Here is a 21320-nt window from a genome sequence, read left to right as displayed (position 1 = left end):
AGAGTGCAATCCACACCATCCTCCAGATCATTTATGAAGATATTGAACAAAACCGGCCCCAGGACCGACCCTTGGGGCACTCCACTTGATACCGGCTGCCAACTAGACATGGAGCCATTGATCACTACCCGTTGAGCCCGACAATCTAACCAGCTTTCTACCCACCTTATAGTGCATTCATCCAGCCCATACTTCCTTAACTTGCTGACAAGAATACTATGGGAGACCGTGTCAAAAGCTTTGCTAAAGTCAAGAAACAATACATCCACTGCTTTCCCTTCATCCACAGAACCAGTAATCTCATAATAAAAGGCGATTAGATTAGTCAGGCATGACCTTCCCTTGGTGAATCCATGCTGGCTGTTCCTGATCACTTTCCTCTCATGCAAGTGCTTCAGGATTGATTCTTTGAGGACCTGCTCCATGATTTTTCCAGGGACTGAGGTGAGGCTGACTGGCCTGTAGTTCCCAGGATCCTCCTTCTTCCCTTTTTTAAAGATTGGCACTACATTAGCCTTTTTCCAGTCATCCGGGACTTCCCCGGTTCGCCACGAGTTTTCAAAGATAATGGCCAATGGCTCTGCAATCACAGCCGCCAATTCCTTCAGCACTCTTGGATGCAACTCGTCCGGCCCCATGGACTTGTGCACGTCCAGCTTTTCTAAATAGTCCCTAACCACCTCTATCTCCACAGAGGGCTGGCCATCTCTTCCCCATTTTGTGATGCCCAGCGCAGCAGTCTGGGAGCTGACCTTGTTAGTGAAAACAGAGGCAAAAAAAGCATTGAGTACATTAGCTTTTTCCACATCCTCTGTCACTAGGTTGCCTCCCTCATTCAGTAAGGGGCCCACACATTCCTTGGCTTTCTTCTTGTTGCCAACATACCTGAAGAAACCCTTCTTGTTACTCTTGACATCTCTGGCTAGCTGCAGCTCCAGGTGCGATTTGGCCCTCCTGATATCATTCCTACATGCATCAATCTATAAGCTATTAGTCTCCAAGCGCAACATATAGAAAAATACTTATAAGTATTTCTTCAGATTTAGTAAAAACTCAGGCAAGTTTGTAATGACCTCACATTATCCAAATAAATTATAATAATTGCATGACTAACCATTTCTGCATCTGTAGAGAGGTTTGTCTCCTACCCCTTTGTGTTGAGAAGGCCAATGGAGGATTGTTGCTGTTTGGGGATATTATACTGATTCCCTGCCAAAAGCAAACAACTGAAACCCCAGAGCCAAACACTCCTCGTTCTGGGCAGCATGCTCTGACCTCTAATGATCAGATGCTCCTTAGCACTGAAAGAGCAGCTTTTCCTGAGAGCTCTCCCAGCACTTTACAATAGAGGTATTAAATCCCCATTTGACTGCTGGGCACTGAGCCATGGAGGGGGGAGCGACTTGCTCAAAGTCCCACAGAAAAACCAACAATGGACCCAGACGTCTGGACTCCCAATCCCCTGGTACAGTGACTACAACGGATCACGCTGCCTCTCAAAGGCAGGGGGACTGGACCTAAGGGCCTGGCTGTAATTGCCAGCTCTCGGAGGGAGTGTGCAGCAGTGATTAGTGAAGGGGCTTGGAAATAAGGACTGCTGGGTCCCATCCATGGCTCTGACACTTGGTGTGACCCTGAGCCAGTAGCTTCCCTTCCCTCCCCATGCCTGTTTCCCCTCAGGAGGGTTGGGGTTCCTACAGCCTTCATGAATGTGTATAAAGTACTGGTATGTCAGCTGCCGAGAGCCGTCTTCACCCCCGCAGTAGGGCAGGGTTCTGGACCCCTGCTGCTGGCTGAGTTTCTCTGTCCCTTGGCAATAGGATAGACTCTTGTTTTCACAGCCAGTCAATTGCCCAGTGTCCACACCCTCCCTGCTGGCTGAGCAGGGTAATGCCTCTGGGGACCACCCTCTCCAGCGTGCCTTGGGTTGGAGAGTGAGGAAGAGGGTGAGGGACAGCTGGTGACTGAAGATCCACCTAGAGCAAGTAAGTGGCATTTCCTCTGTGGCTTCCCCTGTCTGTCCGGGGAGAAGCAGAATTGGGGGAGAGAATCTTTGCAAAAAGTCCCCAGGAGCCCCTTGCTTTCAGACTGGGCCACAGGTTCTTTGCAGAGGCTTCTCAAGAGCCATCTCCAGTTTCTTTGGAAATGTCTCAGTAATGGGGCTCCCAGCCCTTCCCTTGTGGGAGACTGTTCCTCAGGCTGAGAATCTCTGAGCTGGGCCAGGCTCTCTGAGCTGCTGTGGAAATCAATGGGAAACAGGGGCCCTGGGCTTCATATGACTAGGGAGGTTGTGAATCTGACATGGGGAAAGGTTTCCCAGGAGAAGTCCGGACTCCTGGGTTCTGTTCCTTCTCTCACCTGGGCGGGAGCATGGCCTGGGACAGGACGAGGGGGCTGCTTGTCCACGCTAATCAGTGGTCTTTGTGTCTGATCCCACTGCTCTAAGAGTATGAGATTCCCTTGGTACTGCAGCACCAAGAGTGGCAGGGGGACCTTTGGGAGCAGATCATGTAATGAGCTCGTGCCAGGGTGTGTGCACCCCCTCTGGGGGGAGGAGGAGTTGCTCTGGCTGGGGCAAGAGGGACCAAAAAAGGCCCATTAATGAGATGCTGCACTGACCCCAGACTCACGCCTGCTTGGTTCCACGATGGCCAGGTTCCTGAGGATTTTCAGGAAGAAGGTTCTGCAGGTGGCCCCAGAGCTTGAGGGAGGCAGCTGCCATCTTCCCCAGGAGCAGAGCAGCCCCTCTGTCGCCGCTGGTGGGGAAGCAGCTCCCAGCCAGGCCAGGAGGAGGAAGTGTCTGGCTTTCTGGAGGAGGCGCCAAGGGAGAGTGGCACTGGCCAGGCCCAAATGGAGCTGGCCCAGGATGCAGCTGGGCAGGCAGGACCAAGCCCAGGAGAGGAGTCAGGCAGGGTGGCTCTGGAGCTTCTTGTGTGGGAAGCACCGGCACCAGGAACCTACCCTGATTCCCAGCAGGAGACATCGCCCTGCCCGGTCACTGAGGACCTTCCAGCCTCCCCAGGGCAGGAGGCGGGGGATCCCTGCCCCAGCGCCACCAGCTCAGCCCACTCCCCATGGGGCAGCAGCAGCTCTTGGGAGTCTGGCAGCAGCGAGGCCGATGGCTGCTGCTGCTGCTGCATCCAGATGAGGAGCCAGGCTGGGCTCAGGGAGGGAAAAGCACGGGACTGTAGTGATATGGAGTGGGGTGCTATCTCAGCTCAGGCGTCTGGCCTGAGCCACACGAACCCCAGTGACACCAACAGTGGTCACACAGCTGTCCCTGGGAGCAAGGGGATCTGGGGGATTGGGGAGCAGCGGGAGCTGCTGCCACTTGGGTCCCCGATTCCCCGTGGGGCAGGCACCTCCTAGGGAGTCCAGAACAGTGAGAGGGGCTCTCTGAAACAGCTGGGGGCCAAACGCATTCCTGAGAGTGAGGAGTGTGGGGCCTGCTCTGCCCTACGTCCCTGAGGTGGGAAGGGAGGACACCACACCCCTGTCCTTCCCCTGCATGCCAGCAGGAGTCACCCTGTCCCCTTCTCTCCCTGGTGCAGGGGCCCCCAGGGACTCATTAGAGGAGGTGGAGAAGGGGGTGGGCATGGCCAAAGAGGAAACTGCCCTCCAGGTCTCATGGAGCAGCTCCAGGGCAGAGAACAGGTACAAACATTCCCCAGCTGGGCTGGAACTGACATTGTCCTGCCCCTTCCCAGCATCCTGACCCCCGGCAGGGGGGTCTTGTCCCAGCCGATCCACCACCCCAATGGAGATTTTATCCCAGCTGATATGGGACCCCCAAGATGGGGGTGTTTGTCTCACACTATCTGGGGTCCCCTCCCCCCTTTCCTACCCTGTCTGTGCAGGAGTCATGGGTGATTTTGAGAATGAGGGGATCCCCACTCTCCCCCCTCAAGGCCTGAACCATGGAGCTGGTGTGGGAGGGGCAGGGCAGTCCCTGGCTAACAAGCTGTCTCTCACCCAGCCCCACTCCTGCTGGGTACAGGATGAGGCCAAGAGCTCAGGTTCCTGCACACTATCACCCCCCTTGTGCATCACTGCACAGCAGAGAGGGCAGGACACGTTGGAGCCGCACTACTCCAAAGCAGCTGTGGTGGAGAGGATTGTGGTGAGTGAGCCACGGTGCCTGGCAGCTGGAGGGAGGCAAGAGACATGGGATGGGCAGGGGCCTCCCCATGGCCAATGGGTGGGGGATGGGTGGTGCTGGAGGAGGCAGCAGAGGGCAGAGATTGCTGGGATATGGTTGGGGAGAAGAGAACGGTCATTAGTGGGGCTGGAGAGGAGGGGCAGCTGAGGCTGGTGGGGAACAAGGAATTCCAGCTCACTAGTCAAGATGGAGTCAGAAGGAAGCAATTTTGACAGGTAGGAGGGAATAAGGGGAAGGGAAGGAGGCATAGGTGCCGACTCCGTGGGTGATCCGGGGCTGGAGCACCCATGGGAAAAAATTAGTGGGTGCTGTGCACCTACTGGCAACCAAGCTCCTCGCCCCCCCTCTAGTGTGCCGCATCCCCACTCCTCTGCCTACCTCCCAGCATTGCCTGCCTGGCTGCTGCCAAATAGCTGTTTGGCAGCATTAGCATGCTCTGGGAAAGAAGAAGAGGAGCGGGAACATGGTGCGCTCAGAGGAGGAGGTGGGGAAGAGGCGGGGTCAGGGTGGGGATTTGGGGAAGAAGTTGGAATAGGGGCAGGGAGGGGACAGAGTTGGGGCAGGGACTTTGGGGAATGGGTTGGAATGGGGGGGGCGGGGGTGGGAAGAGGTGGGGCAGGGGTGGGGCCTCATGTAAGGGGTGGAGTGGGGGCAGGGTTGGGGGCAGAGAATGGGGGAGTCGAGCACCCAAGGAAAACAGGGAAGTCAGGGCCTATGGGACGAGGGGCCAATTTTGATTGGCAGGAAGGAATCAGATGAGGGGATGCAGTTGGGAGGCTCCTGCTGGTGGTGTGGGGCGCTGGCTGTGTAACCTCACTGGGAAGTGTCAGTGGGGTCTGAATCTCACGTGCTCTTTTGTCTCCTTTGGGTCTCACAGGAGCTCACTGAGGAGTTGCCCAGTGACTCTGCACCCAGCACAGTCTTCACCAACTCCCTGATCACTGTGAGCAACCTCATGTACCGAGACCCTCCCGCCCGGCTCCCCTAACCCTGGTGCTGCTCAGGCCCAGGGCAGGGAGTCACTGCCCCTCCCCCTCCCAGGTCACCCCCAGGTGAAGCTCCTCCTCCAGAGGTGGCGGGAATATTCACCCACTCTTGGCTCACCCTCAAATATTTTCACTTCGGTAGCATTACAATGGCCTTGGGGAGAGGCTCACTTCTGGGGTCAGATACAGGAGGGACCACAGGGAACAGGTGCTAGTCCTTCCCTGCCACTGTCTGTCTGTGAGGCCTTGCCCTTGTCCTTTCCTGGCTCAGTGCCTCAGTTTCCATTCTTGCCAGCCTGTGCCTATTTCCCTGCGGTTTCACACCTGTGTTGATGCCAGTCGCATCCCTGCACTGCACAGTCTGATACCGGCTCCTCTCTCTTGCCAGCACAATGAAACCTGCCCTGAAGCCAGAGCTGGAGATCCACTTCCTGCAAGCTATCCTGCATGGTGTCTTCACCATGGGCATGGAGAGGTACAGCACCCATGTCCAGGTAGATCACTCTTCTATTCCTCCCTGCCAGGAGTGGCCTCTGGCCCCTGCTCCCTTGATTAGCTGGAGCTACAGAGATAGGGTTGGGGTGGGCAGAGATGGAACAGGCCACAGGGTTGGATCCGTCCCGCTGGGGCGATTACATTACCCATCCAAGGAGGATTCTTTCCTTCCTTCCTTCCACATGCTGTGTTTTGCCCAACTTCCATCCATAGCAACTTGGCTGTTCCATACTCTGCTGTCTATGAGGCCCTCTGCAGAGACCTGCTAAGGGCATTAAAGAGCCAGCTGTGACGCTGCCATGAGTCTTTGCTAATTGCCTGCAGTGGGACATGAATGAGAGAGGTCACGACATGTGTTTGGGCTCTCACCAGTGCTTCACAGAGAACCCTCTTCCCATCCTGTGGCAGGTGTAGCCCCAGTTTCCCTAATGCTGACCCATGGCTCTCCCTTCCTTTGTACGCTCTGCACAAGGTCTTGGCAGAGCTCCTGGATGCCATGCCAGGGAACCTGCTGGCAGAGTCCCCAGACACAGACAGGCTCCAGTACATCTTGGAGGTGAGCCCAATGAGGAAGGGCAGGGGGCAATTCTACCTTAATCATAGGACTAGAAGGGACCTTGAGAGGTCATCTAGTCCAGTCCCCTGCACTCGTGGCTGGGGAGGACTGGAAAGGAGAGACTGGAAGATCCATTTTCTAGTCTGTCCTCCTAGCTGGGATCCCACTGGGCCATCCTTGGTCAGGTCAGTCAGTACAATGCAATATTGGGCCCTTCCTCCTTCAGGGAAAGGAGCTGGGACTTCAAGCCAGGGCTCTGCCTGGTTCTGTTGAGCAGTAACCACAGGGTCCTAGGCTGCCTTGAGGAGTGAGAGCCTCAACTTCCCACCTTCCCCCTGTCATGAGATCCAGGAGATGATCCTCAGAGAAGAATCACTGTTTCCTTTCTAGAGAAACCAGAGGACTCCAGGAAATCAGCCAATCTCTCCTATGGGCACTAAGATTCCTGGTGGGGATTGTCCTCACAGTCACTATAATCAAGGTGGGCCATGCTGGAAATGACCCACCTTGATTATCACTACAAAAGGTTTTTTTTCTCCCCTGCTGGTAAAAGCTCATCTTACCTGATCACTCTCCTTACAGTGTGTATGGTAACACCCATTGTTTCATGTTCTCTGTGTATATAAAATCTCCCCAATGTATCTTCCACTGCATGCATCCGATGAAGTGAGCTGTAGCTCACGAAAGCTTATGCTCAGATAAATTTGTTAGTCTCTAAGGTGTCACAAGTACTCCTTTTCGTTTTGCGAATACAGACTAACATGGCTGCTATTCTTAAACTAGTTAGGAAATGGGACCCAAGAGACAATTGAGACGGACAGAAGCTAGGCAATGGGACCCTTAAAGAAACAAGCCCCTGGGCATCTCAGACTGACCCCAGCTGGGTAATGGGACCCCTGTCGAAACCCGCCAACTCCTCTGAGATTGACTCCAGCTGGATGATGAGTCGGTCTCTGTCTCACCTTCTCTCCCTCCCCAACTTAGGATCAGTCCCCCCAAACACACCCAGGATACTCCATCTACTGGAGGTTTCAGAGTAGCAGCCGTGTTAGTCTGTATTCGCAAAAAGAAAAGGCATACTAGTGGCACCTTAGAGACTAACCAATTTATTTGAGCATAAGCTTTCGTGAGCTACAGCTCACTTCATCGGATGCATTCAGTGGAAAATACAGTGAGGAGATTTATATACACCCAGAACATGAAAAAATAGGTGTTACCATACACACTGTAAGGAGAGTGATCACTTAAGATGAGCTATTACCAGCAGGAGAGCGGGGGAGGCGGGGGAGAAAACCATTTGTAGTGATAATCAAGGTGGGCCATTTCCAGCAGTTAACAGGAACGTCGGAGGAGCAGCGGGGGGTTGGGGGGGAATAAACGTGGGGAAATAGTTTTACTTTGTGTGATGACACATCCAAAACAGACTCCAACAAGAGACTGCTGAATTGGAATTAATTTGCAAACTGGATACAATTAACTTAGGCTTGAATAGAGACTGGGAATGGAGGGAACCTGAGGGAATGGAGGCAGGACCCTACAATGGGGTGGGGGGTGTTTGGCACTGGAGGTCACTAGAGAGGAAGACAAGAGTCCACCCCAGGGGTCAGGAGGGTAAATCTATCCCTGAGACATGGGCAGGTGCTTGGTGGAAATGCTGCTGGTTCAGTTGCCATGAATCCCCCGATTCCTGGGGGCATCCAAGTCTGTGACAGGTTCTTGTCCTCTTGCAGCAGGAGGACATCACGGCCAAGATGATGTGCCAGCTCCATGCCATCCGATCCCTTCGCAGGTGCCTGAGCCTCTACAGGAGTGCTGCCTGATAGAATGCCTGTGATGGGGGGGGTATAAACCCCACACCTGGGCCAGGAGGGGTTAGAGAGCTGTCCTGGGCCTCTGTGATCCTGTACCTGCAGAACCTGCTCCAGCTGGAGGAGTGTGGGAAAGTGGAGAAACCAGCACAGAAGGGGTTAAGGAGAGCCAGGGATGGGCCTACAATAAATGGGCTAGGATGTGACAATTTAAATCCAGTGATAGGGTTTGTTGTTGCTGCCAACCTCAGAGTCAAAACTGCTAGCCAAGTGGCAAGGACCATTCAAGGAGGTAAAAAGAGCAGGGGCGGTTGATTATGAAATCCGCCATCCAAGGAAGAGAAAGGAGACACGGGTATACAATGTGAACCTGCTGAAGGACCAATAGAGCCTCCTTATAATGCCTTTTCCACCGGACCCTGAACTGAGCCCACAAGTCCCCTTAATCCATTATTCTGGCCCTAATAGAAACAGCAAATACAACGGCTAATCAAAGACTTTCCCTCAGTGTTCTCAGCAATGCCTGAAGAAATCCACCAAGCCTACCATCATGTGGATACCAAAGCAGGAAAAAATGGTTCCTGAGAAACTACAACCCATTCCATGGATGTTGGGGGAAACGTTCTGCAAAGAACTGCTGGCTGCGTTGGACCTAGGGGTCATTGGGGAATCCCCTAGTGAGTGGAGGAATCCCATTGTACTTGTGCTAAAGCTGAACGGATCAACCCATTTTTCCATGGATTTCTGGAAGATAAATGCACTATTGAAATTTGACCTGTATCCTATGTCTAAAGTAGATGCGTCACTGGAGAGTTCAGTGGCCACCAAATCTATCTCCCCTTTGTCAGGTCAAGAGTGGGACTGGCAGATTCTTTTGATATGAGTCACAGGAAAAGACCTTATTCTCCACCCCATTTGGCCAATACCAATTCAAGCCTAGGGCTGGCCTTAGTGGTGGGCACCATGGTCGGGGGGTCATGTGTCAAGAGGCAAAGGGCTCAAGCTCCTCCTCGCTCCCTGCAAGGTGCAGCACGGCACAGCAAGAGCGCCCACCTCCTCGCTCCCAGATGGAGCGTGCTCTGATCATTACCCCACTGGTTTCCCAGCCTGACTCCTAGTCCTACCTCCACATGCTGCGAGCCAGCAGGCTCTCCCCTCCCACCCTCGCACCTTCTGGGACTGTCCCAAGCCCGGGCTGTTCCTCCTTCCCACCAGCAGGCCAGTGAACTCTGTCCCCGTGCAGCGCAGCAGGCTGCGGCCCAGGAGGAAACACTGCTCACAAGGGCCCCACACCCAGCCCGGACAGCAGCAGGGCTCAGGGCCAGCCTTATGCGTGGGTGACGTGGTCAAGAGGGAAGGAGCAGGGCTGGCCTAGGGAATGAGGGACCTTGGGGCAATGTGGGAGGAGGCAGCGGAGCCCAGGGGCAATGTGGGGGTGGGGAGCCCAGGGAGGTACTGGGGGCCCGGGGTGCCAAAATACAAATTCACCCAGGGTGCCATTTTCCCGAAAGCCAGCCCTGGTCACACGTGGGGGTGGGATGGGGTGGACTTCAGCAATCAGACACAGCAAATAACACAACTGTCACTTTACAAACATCTGGCACTTTGGAGCCAGTCCTCTGGTTTGGAGGCCAGGCTGGTGAATTTGGGGGGCTGATCTGTGATTTTTGATCTTTTGGACTGAGCAGCCCTGCACTTCTGACCCTGATCTGAGTGAGCCCCGATAACCTAGTGTTGGGGACACTGGGCATGGCCACTAGGTAACTCGAGGGGATGGAAGACCATGAGTGTTGATGAAGCCCCCTCCACTAGGCCCAGGTGTCCTTGCCACCCCCCCAACCTGGAGGCACTCGCAGCAGTTATGAGTACTAGGCCCAAGTGTCCTTGGCCCCCCTGCCTGGAGACACTCACAGCAGTTATACTGAGGATCTGCAACAATATGTTGCAGAGTCAGACTGCCTGAAACTAAACAAGGCCAAACAGGGCAGATATGGAAGAACAATGCTGAATAAAGCAGCTTTATGTATGGTTTAACAGATGGTACAGAGAACAAGGGAACTAGCTGGGAACTGGATTGGCTGGCTATATGGATACTTATGGCAGCTTGCTATTGGATAAGTACGCTGAAGAAAGGATGTATAAAAGCCTGTGTAACTTCCTGCTCTGGGTGGAGGATTGGAGATTCTATTCTCCTTGTACCTTGTTTGCAGCTGCAAATAAACTTTTCTGCTTCTCCACCCCGTTGTGATTATTGGCTGATGCACACCGGGCAAAGAACCACTGCTGTTGTTCACCTCTGGCACTGGGTGCCAGCAACACTAGTGCCTGTAGGGCATGAACATACTCTAGGCCTGGCACTCGGGGCTGATCCTTGGATGGAGGATGAGCCATCACCTGGTTTCAGAGGCCAGACTGTCCCCATTTACACTGGGGTAAATCTGGAGCTGTTCCAGTGGGTTACTCTGGATTTACAGCAGCAGCCCTGAAGATGGTGAGCGGGTGCAGTGCCATTGGGGTTAGTGGGGTCATGCCAGGCTCCAATCTGGGGTGAACGGGTTCAGTGCCATTGGGGTCGTGCCCTGTTACTCCAGCTCTGCTCACACACAGGATCAGGTTCAGGGTAAAGTGCCTCTGCCCAGAGGAAAAGCCCAGGAGTTTGCTTGGAAGAACCAAATCCTCTGCTCCAAAGAGATGTCTGACCGGGACCTCCTGTCTGGGGTGGGGCCTCTCCAGGGCACTCTCTGGGCTAGGGTTGAGATTTTCAAAGCTGCCTAGGGGTTTTAGACACATACCTCCCAGCACGAGCTCCACGCAGCTGCCTGTGACACCTTGGCCGCACTCGCTGGCTGCTACTTTGGCCCGGTGATGCAGCTCCTGAAGCACCTGAGGCCCTTTATGCTGCCCAGGGAATTCCCCCCTGTTAGAAGGCTTTCCCTTCACCCTCTCCCCTGGTTCTTGTCAGGTAGACAGAAAGCAGAAGACCAGAAGTCTGAAGTGCAGACAATGCGATGTCTATTGGGTATTTAAGTTTCCAAGCAAGCATATTCAGAAGCCCTTCACACCAGTCGGGCTTATCTCTATATGCTGATGGAGTCTGTTCCCCAGTGTTCCCTTCCCAGCTCTGATGCCGCAAAGCGTTTACCCCGCGTCCCCCTTCCCAGCTCTGATGCTACAGGGTGTTTACCCCGTGTCCCTGTTCCCTATTCCCTGTTCCTGTTCCGCCCTTAGCAAACATAATTCCAATTTTCCCTTCCACTTCCTGTTTGACCCCAGTTTATATAGTAATATTCTCAGCTATACCTTAACAAATCATTTTACTGAAATTTAACTAACCAATCCTAACATATTGTAGCATAATTCTCTAACCAATTATATCCCACTACCCTAATTAACTTACACCTAGCAAAATTAATTATACAGTGGACAGAAACAATTAGAGAACCAGACAGATTAACAATAGAAAAGTGGGGGCCATAAAGATAAAATATACAGAAATGAGGGTTTCACAACCACAACCATTGATAAGTGATTTCATGCCAGACGGAATGCTATCAGGCTAAGTTTTCTTTAACCATCTTAAAATCTGTTTCTTTATCTGGTAGTGATGGGCACTATCAGGACAGGATCGTCTTTCTAATAGCCCAATACCACCTTATTTCAGTGTGACTGGTTTGGAATGTGAGGATGTGACCGTTCGCTTCCCAGCTTATGGCTGCCTCTGCTGCTTAGCCAAAGGCTTTAGCCTAAGAACAAGGCCTCAGACTATCCTAGTTAGATAAGGCCCATACACATGCAGACTTCTGATTTTGATTCTTTGTTTTTATACCTTTATAACTAGCTAAGTGATAAAAATATACCTAAGTGCTTAAAGTACAGGCCTTTACTGGCAGGCCTGAATATCTATCTTCTAACACCCCTCCTTACCCTGTGCCCCATGTGCCAAGCCTTTGTTCTCCATGGTGGCTAGAGACAGAGCCAGTCTGGTCCTGGATTCCAGCACCCTGTGACCCTGGGGGTTCGCACCCCGAAGCCAGAGCTGGACACCAACTGTACAGATTGAACCCCTCTTTATAAAGAGCTGAACCAAATCCTGGGATCTGAACAGTCCTGGGCTGTGGGTGAGAGCCGTCCCCTCCCCACTTTTAGCTGAGGTCTTGGTTCCCTCCTGTGTCTCAGGGAAGGGATATATAGCTGCTGGGTCTGGGTGCACTGATGGGGCATCACCTTTGGCTCCACAGCTTCGGGGCCAGGTCTTGTCTCCGTCACACCTGCTGACTGCAGAAGACTCATGTCATGCCCCAAGGACTCTCACTGTCTGCAGAGACCCATATCTCCTGGGGCTGGAGGCTACAGCAGCATGAGCCATGGGGGCATTGGGGGAGAGTCTGCAGCATGAACCCTGGGGTGACGGGGCGAGGCAGGGATGTACCCGTGCAGATTGGTTCCTGAGAGTGGCAGGATTTCCCCCCAGTGTTGTCTCCCTAATGGGCCGAGCTGCTCTGTAATGAACCTTATCTCAACCCTGGACCAAGCTTCATTTCTCTCTGCTCTCCCACAGCAATGCAGTGCATATGTGGAGCCATATGTGTCTACCTAATCGGCTGGGAGAGGTGCTCTTATCCATGAGTAACCATGCAGAGCTCCTCCTACCAGCTTGTGTGACAGGCCCATGGGTCAGCGCTGCTGGTTGCTGAATCTGCCCTTGGTGAATATACTTGGTCACAACCTGCACAGGCCTTGGTCCATGGCTGCTTTGGGTCTGGAGCACCCGTGGCTTTGAGTGAGGACAGATATGGACATGGGTTCAGGAGGAGAGGGTCTGAATCCACATGGGTCCTCACAGTGTCCTCCTGCAGCCCCCGATTCCCCTCTTCCACCCATGTGAGGCAGGAGTGACTCCATCATGGCCAGTGAGCTGCACCAGTGTCAGAGCAGAATTAGGTCCTTGTCTGGCAGGGTCTGTGCACTGGGCAGAGTGTAGCCCACACACCTCATGGGTGTGGTGTTCTGTCCCATCCACTAGCACTGAGACCACTTAGAGCGAGATTAATGAATCTGCTCTGCAGCCTTAGCTAAGGGCCACATGGCTTTTAGCTCATACAGTAAAGGCTCATGCACTAAGCGCCAGAGATCCCAGGTTCGATCCTGCCCACCAACTGCAGTCTGTTGGTATTACAAGAGCTCCCCACTTCACCTTTTCCAGAGACAGTGAAGCCCTCCTGGGGTGAAGCAGACCACATGCAGAGACGCAGGTGCCGTAGGAGTTTCTATGAGCGAAAAGCTTGTATGTGTGTGGCTCAGACACTGTGCTCCCCTGTGCCATCTTCGCCTGATGCCTCTTACCATCTGTTGCAGGTTCTGGGACAGACCTTGGAGGCCTCTTCCTCCAACAACAACCCAATCCCAGAGGTGCATGTGGAGGCCATCTCCCATACTCTGAGCTGCCAGGTGAGGGAAAGTGGGGCTGGTGTCAAACTGCTGGGACCAGCAGGTCTCAGGGATGCCAGCAGGCTTCCGTACAGTGCACGGTGCCCCATACTGGAGACCTCCCTGTGCCCTCAGCACTGCAGGTAATGAGAGTCAATGGCACTCAGCACCTCAGAGGATCAAGCCCTTAGTGTCTATGAGCCCAATTCTCCTTTCCCGCTTGGCGTCCAGTGGTGTTTCTCCTAATTTACCCTGGTATAAGTGAGAGCAGGATCAGGCCCTTTAGTCCCATCTCAGGGCTCTGGCTGTGTCATACACAGTACATACCACAGGGCCTTTGCCATGAATTCTTAAGTGTCTGTGGTGGTCACGTGGCCCAATCTGACTCCGAATCCTACTCCCAGCCCTATCAATGTGAATCTGCACTGGAGTCCGAATCATCACTCTGCATTTACACTCTGGGACTCAAATCAGAATCAGGCCCTGGGCCTTTTAGGGCATTCTTGTTTGAATGAGCAGGCTTCTCTGACCTGTTCCCATCTCCCCTCAGGTCACTTCCAAAGCATAGCGTAAGAACATAAGAGTGGCCATACTGGGTCAGACCAAAGATCTATCTAGCCTAGTATCTTGTCTTCCAACAGTAGCCAATGCCAGACGCTTCAGAGGGAATGGACAGAACAGGGCAATTATTGAGTGATCCATCCCCTGTTGCCCATTCCCAGCTTCTGGCAAACAGAGGCTAGGGACACCATCCCTGCCCATCCTGGCTAATAGCCATTGATGGACCTATGCTCCATTAATTTATCTATTTCTTTTTTGAACCCTGTAAAAGTCTTGGCCTTCACAACATCCTCTGGCAAAGAGTTCCACAGGTTGACTGTGCTATGTATGCAGAAATACATCCTTTTGTTTGTTTTAAATCTGCTGCCTATTAATTTCATTTGGTGACCGCTAGTTCTTATGTTATGAGAAGGAGTAAATAACACTTCCTTATTTACTTTCTCCACACCAATCATGATTTTGTATCCCCCCTTAGTCATCTTTTTTCCAAGCTGAAAAGTCCCAGTCTTATTAATCTCTCCTCATATGGAATCTGTTCCATACTCCTAACCATTTTTGTTCCCCTTTTCTGAACCTTTCCAATTCCAACATACCATTTTTGAGATGGGGCGACCACATCTGTATGCAGTATTCAAGATGAGGGCGTACCATGGATTTATATAGAGGCAATATGATATTTTCTGTTTTATTATCTATTCCTTTCTTAATAATTCACTATGTTTTTTATTATCTATTCCTTTCCCAAAGCTCATAGTAGGAAGGTGATATGGAAGGGGGGGGTTCAGCTGTTGTGACCTGCACTGGATGTGCCATGTTTGTCTTTCTTCCACAGGACAGAAGTGACTTTGTCTGTACAAAGTGCAAGCTGGTCTCCATATTGGAAGAGAAGATTGAATGTCTGGAGCAACAGATAACGACCCTGCATTGCATACGAGAAACGGAGGATTTTCTGGACAAAAGTCAGGATATGCTTTTACGGGCACAAAGCTCTAAAGATTTAGAACAGGTTGCACAGCGGAGCCAAGAGGCCAGTGAAGAAGCTTGGCAACATGTGACCTCCAGAAGAAGAAGGGGGAATGTCTGGGTTCCAGCAACGCGGACACAGGTAACTAACCACTTTCATGTTCTCTCCACAGGTACCATTGCAGAGAGTGGACCAGATGATATGTCTGGGGGGAGAAAGCAGAAGGAGATTCCACTGGTTGGAAGGCATGAGATGCACTGTCCTGAGATGGGGGGTTCCATGACCACCACTCCCAAGAGAAGGAGTCGGGTGGTGGTGGTCGGGGACTCTCTCCTCCGGGGGACTGAGTCATCTATCTGCCGCCCTGACCGGGAAAACCGAGAAGTCTGCTGCTTGCCGGGGGCTAAGATTCGCGATGTGACGGAGAGACTGCCGAGACTCATCAAGCCCTCGGATCGCTACCCCTTCCTGCTTCTCCACGTGGGCACCAATGATACTGCCAAGACCTTGAGCATCTTTGCGAGCAGGCTGGCTAACCTAGTGAGGAGGGCTTTAAACTAGGTTCACCAGGGGAAGGAGACCAAAGCCCTGAGGTAAGTGGGAAAGCGGGATACCGGGAGGAAGCACAGGCAGGAAAGTCTGTGAGGGGAGGGCTCCTACCTCATACTGAGAATGAGGGGCGATCAGCAGGTTATCTCAAGTGCTTATATACGAATGCACAAAACCTTGGAAACAAGCAGGGAGAACTGGGGGTCCTGGTGATGTCAAGGAATTATGACGTGATCGGAATAACAGAGACTTGGTGGGATAACTCACATGACTGGAGTACTGTCATGGATGGTTATAAACTGTTCAGGAAGGACAGGCAGGGCAGAAAAGGTGGGGAAGTAGCACTGTATGTAAGGGAGCAGTATGACTGCTCAGAGCTCTGGTATGAAACTGCAGAAAAACCTGAGTGTCTCTGGATTAAGTTTAGAAGTGTGAGCAACAAGAGTGATGTAGTGGTGGGAGTCTGCTATAGACCACCGGACCAGGGGGATGAGGTGGATGAGGCTTTCTTCTGGCAGCTCGCAGAAACTACTAGATTGCACGCCCTGGTTCTCATAGGTGACTTTAATTTTCCTGATATCTGCTGGGAGCGCAATACAGCGGTGCATAGACAATCCAGGACGTTTTTGGAAAGCGTAGGGGACAATTTCCTGGTGCAAGTGCTGGAGGAGCCAACTAGAGGGGAGCTTTCCTTGACCTGCTGCTCACAAACCGGGAAGAATTAGTGGGGGAAGCAAAAGTGGATGGGAATCTGGGAGGCAGTGACCATGAGTAGGTTGAGTTCAGGATCCTGACACAGGGAAGAAAGGTAAGCAGCAGGATACGGACCCTGGACTTCAGGAAAGCAGACTTCGACTCCCTCAGGGAACAGATGGGTAGGATCCCCTGGGGGACTAACATGAAGGGGAAAGGAGTCCAGGAGAGCTGGCTGTATTTCAAGGAATCCCTGTTGAGGTTACAGGGACAAACCATCCCGATGTGTCGAAAGAATAGTAAATATGGCAGGCGACCAGCTTGGCTTAACGGTGAAATCCTAGCGGATCTTAAACATAAAAAAGAAGCAAAAAGAAAAGGAGTACTTGTGGCACCAAATTTATTTGAGCATGAGCTTTCGTGAGCTACAGCTCACTTCATCGGATGCATACCGTGATGAAGTGAGCCGTAGCTCACGAAAGCTCATGCTCAAATAAATTGGTTAGTCTCTAAGGTGCCACAAGTACTCCTTTTCTTTTTGCAAATCCAGACTAACACGGCTGTTACTCTGAAACCATAAAAAAGAACCTTACAAGAAGTGGAAATTTGGACATATGACCAGGGAAGAGTATAAAAATATTGCTCAGGCATGTAGGAATTAAATCAGGAGGGCCAAATCGCACCTGGAGCTGCAGCTAGCGAGAGATGTCAAGAGTAACAAGAAGGGTTTCTTCAGGTATGTTGGCAACAAGAAGAAAGCCAAGGAAAGTGTGGGCCCCTTAATGAATAAGGGAGGCAACCTAGTGACAGAGGATGTGGAGAAAGCTCATGTACTCAATGTTTTTTTTGCCTCTGTCTTCACGAACAAGGTCAGCTCCCAGACTGCTGCGCTGGGCATCACAACATGGGGAATAGATGGCCAGCCCTCTGTGGGGAAAGAGGTGGTTAGGGACTATTTAGAAAAGCTGGACGTGCACAAGTCCATGGGGCTGGACGAGTTGCATCCGAGAGTGCTAAAGGAATTGGCGGCTGTGATTGCAGAGCCATTGGCCGTTATCTTTGAAAACTCGTGGTGAATGGGGGAAGTCCCGGATGACTGGAAAAAGGCTAATGTAGTGCCAATCTTTAAAAAAGGGAAGAAGGAGGATCCTGGGAACTACAGGCCAGTCAGCCTCACCTCAGTCCCCGGAAAAATCATGGAGCAGGTCTTCAAAGAATCAATCCTGAAGCACTTACATGAGAGGAAAGTGATCAGGAACAGTCAGCATGGATTCACCAAGGGAAGGTCATGCCTGACTAATCTAATGATGGGTGATGAGATTACTGGTTCTGTGGATGAAGGGAAAGCAGTGGATGTATTGTTTCTTGACTTTAGCAAAGCTTTTGACATGGTCTCCCACAGTATTCTTGTCAGCAAGTTAAGGAAGTATGGGCTGGATGAATGCACTATAAGGTGGGTAGAAAGCTGGTTAGATTGTCGGGCTCAACGGGTAGTGATCAATGGCTCCATGTCTAGTTGGCAGCCGGTATCAAGTGGAGTGCCCCAAGGGTCGGTCCTGGAGCCGGTTTTGTTCAATATCTTCATAAATGATCTGGAGGATGGTGTGGATTGCACTCTCAGCAAATTTGCGGATGATACTAAACTGGGAGGAGTGGTAGATATGCTGGAGGGCAGGGATAGGATCCAGAGGGACCTAGACAAATTGGAGGATTGGGCCAAAAGAAATCTGATGAGGTTCAATAAGGATAAGTGCAGGGTCCTGCACTTAGGACGGAAGAACCCAATGCACAGCTACAGACTAGGGAAAGAATGGCTAGGTAGCAGTTCTGCAGAAAAGGACCTAGGGGTGACAGTGATCGAGAAGCTGGATATGAGTCAGCAGTGTGCCCTTGTTGCCAAGAAGGCCAATGGCATTTTGGGATGTATAAGTAGGAGCATAGCAGCAGATCGAGGGACGTGATCGTTCCCCTCTATTCGACATTGGTGAGGCCTTATCTGGAGTACTGTGTCCAGTTTTGGGCCCCACACTACAAGAAGGATGTGGATAAATTGGAGAGAGTCCAGCGAAGGGCAACAAAAATGATTAGGGGACTGGAACACATGAGTTATGAGGAGAGGCTGAGGGAACTGGGATTGTTTAGTCTGCAGAAGGGGATTTGATAGCTGCTTTCAACTACCTGAGAGGTGGTTCCAGAGAGGATGGTTCTAGACTATTCTCAGTGGTAGAAGAGGACAGGACAAGGAGTAATGGTCTCAAGTTGCAGTGGGGGAGGTTTAGGTTGGATATTAGGAAAAAAATTTTCACTAGGAGGGTGGTGAAACACTGGAATGCGTTACCTAGGGAGGTGGTAGAATCTCCTTCCTTAGAAGTTTTTAAAGTCAGGCTTGACAAAGCCCTGGCTGGGATGATTCAATTGGGGATTGGTCCTGCTTTGAGCAGGGGATTGGACTAGATGACCTCCTGAGGTCCCTTCCGACCCTGATATTCTATGATTCTATGATTCTGTTCAGTTTTTTGACTGCCGCTGCACATTGAGTGGATGTTTTCAGCAAACTATTCATGATGGTGCCAAGATCTTTCTTGAGTGGTGGCAGCTAATTTAGACCCCATCATTTTATATGTATAGTTGGGATTATGTTTTCCAATGTGCATTACTTTGCTTTTATCAACACTGAATTTCATCTGCCATTTTGTTGCCCAGTCACCCAGTTTTGACAGATCCTTTTGTAGTTCTTCGCAGTCTGCTTCGGACTTAACTATCTTGACTAGTTTTGTATCATCTGCAAAATTTGCCACCTCACTGTTTACTCCTTTTTCCAGATCATTTATGAATAGGTTGAATAGTGCTGGTCCCAGTACAAACCCCTGGGGATACCACTATTTATCTCTTTCCATTGTGAAAACTGACCGTTTATTCCTACGCTTTGTTTCCTATCTTTTAACCAGTTACCTTCCCTCTTTTCCCATGACAGCTTACTTTGCTGAAGCGCCTTAAGAGCAGCCCCATTGGTTTAGCAGAGTGTGATGGATTTGTAATAATTTATGACTGCCTTATGTTTACCTGATTATAGGGATATTTGCTGTGTGAATATATTGGGTTAGTTTAATGATGGACTGTTGGGAAAACAAGCAGGAAGGGAAAGTGGCTCAAGATAAGTCTGTTCTCAGCAGACACTTGAGAGATGTTAAGAGATAATGCCAGGACAGGAAATGGCCTGGCGAGTAAAAGAATCGTGATAGGTTTGAAAAGGTGAACGCTCCCGGCCCTGGAGTAGCTGTCTAGGGAACCAGGCTGAGATACAGGCATCCGCTGGAGTACGTGATGAAACCAGGCCTGTCTAGGTACCATCATCAGAGGTTAGTCTTTAGATAAGATAAGCGTGTATAGATTGTTCATTGTTTTAAAGTCTGTGTTCCTACTGCTAAAATAACAACACTTTTGCTTTATGCAGGCTGTCCGATCGCTGTAATAATTCTAGATAAGACTTAGTCCTGCCATGAGTGCAGAGGACTGGACTAGATGACCTCTCGAGGTCCCTTACAGTCCTATGATTCTATGTACAGCACTGGTCCTGAAGGGAAGAACTGCAGATGTGTGAGCAGAGTCGGACCTGCAGGGTAAGAACACAGGGTGCTGTAGCCCAGGGCTTGGGCTAAGAGTGGGAGAATTGCGGAATTCCACTCCAGTAAAGATAAAGGCCTGACACCTGTGGGGTCCACACAGAGAGACCAGAGAAGGTCAGAGATGCAGCCAGCTTGTAATCATGCCATGATACAGAGAGAACCACACTGAGATCCGCATCTTCCAGTGACTTGGTAAGGTGAGGTGAGATGCTGCAGCAGGGCTGAATGGAGCAAGGAGTCACTTCTGGTGCCTGCTGCTGGGTCAGGATCTCCGATTCAGCACGGGAGAGGAGAGCTCACTCCACACTGCCCGCTGTTCTGCTTTCTGCTCCAGACAGCCCATTCCCACCCATTGGACCTGACGGGGATCATCCAGACCAAACTGGAGATGGGCAGAGGAAACACTCACATTGGGATCCTGGCCTTGACAGGAGAAATCATCGGTGTTGAAGATAAGGAGCAGGTGAGTGAGAGCTCAGTGACTTTCCCTTATATCCCGTCAGGTGAGAGCCTGCTGCAGCACAGGGCCCACTATGCAGCTTCAGGGCCCATGGGTCTGGCTGCAGGGCCCTAGGTGTGACCTGCTCCCTGTAGCAATGAATAGTCCCCCGTGTTCCCATGCTGTGCTGGGCAGACACACCCCAAAGCTCTGCACACTCAGCCATTGGGGGTGAGCCTGCCTGGCCTGTGCAGGGACTGAGCCTGTGCTGCTGCCAGCTGTCTAGACCTGTATCTCACCACCACCAGTGACAGTGTCTTGTCCTGGCCCTGCAGGTGAGAGAGCCAGGGGATACCCCTGTTGAAGCTAGGCCTCTGAATTTAATCTCCCTGTAGCTCGGTGTGTTGGCCAACACTATGGTAATGGGCAGGGTCAGCTCTCCACCACCTTGGACCCTGGAGTTACTTGGCTGCCTGCGGCCCCTGAGGCCAGGATCTGCTATTTGCAATCAGAGATAGGCTGAGTCATGGGATTTGAACTTGGAGTTGCCTCCCACATATCTCTTTCCTCCTGCTGCAGCTGTTCCAACCATTGCCTTCCCTCCCCATGGCATGCAAGTCACACTCCTTTGCTTTCTCCCGCACCCGAATGACAAATCAGTGCAAGTTGGCCACCTGATTCCTAGCACGGAACTCTTTCCTCTAAATCCCTGGCTAATGCCCCTCTTGGATTCACCCCAGATACCCCTTCAGGATGTCCCTGGCCACCAGGCTGAGTGTCACTGTGTTTGTCTCTTCCTGGAGGATCCAATGCGAAGCCTTCCCCTGGGAGTGCTGCAGGAGTAAATAATCCATAAAACTTCTCTGGACACTGTGGAAACAACCATTGCTTTGGGCAGGGGGATGAGCCAAGTGAGTGACCTGCTGCTGGTTTCTCTGGGCAGGGAGAGCCTGCTCTATGCCCACTCCCCTTCTCCTCCCCACAGTCCCTGCCCCCATGTCCCTTGCACGGAGTGAACAGCACTCAGGGTGTGACTGTACTGCCAGGTGTGTAGTTG

At 51.7% G+C, this 21320-nt stretch overlaps 1 protein-coding gene across 4 annotated transcripts in view; it reads left to right on the top strand.

The window, feature by feature from the left end:
- Positions 1 to 9418, top strand: part of MKS1 (MKS transition zone complex subunit 1) — a 64600-nt gene extending 55182 nt beyond the window's left edge. For 2 of the 4 annotated variants that reach the window (XR_013634775.1, XR_012155395.1), the window contains 5 exons: positions 1842 to 1985; positions 3977 to 4120; positions 5037 to 5102; positions 5534 to 5639; positions 8513 to 9417. Coding sequence is in view for 1 of the 4 variants with exons in the window: in XM_078849189.1 (XP_078705315.1) it covers positions 1842 to 1938 (97 nt within the window). In the remaining 3 variants the exon portion in view is untranslated. Of the gene's footprint in view, positions 1 to 1841; positions 1986 to 3976; positions 4162 to 5036; positions 5103 to 5533; positions 5640 to 7926 lie in introns of those variants that run through there. The other 2 variants (XR_013634774.1, XM_078849189.1) reach the window with 2 other exon arrangements.
- Positions 9419 to 21320: the final 11902 nt, after the last annotated feature.

This window comes from Lepidochelys kempii, chromosome 17, assembly GCF_965140285.1.
Source record: "Lepidochelys kempii isolate rLepKem1 chromosome 17, rLepKem1.hap1, whole genome shotgun sequence".
NCBI classification, from domain to species: domain Eukaryota; kingdom Metazoa; phylum Chordata; order Testudines; family Cheloniidae; genus Lepidochelys; species Lepidochelys kempii.
This window is presented reverse-complemented; position numbering and strand designations above follow the sequence as displayed.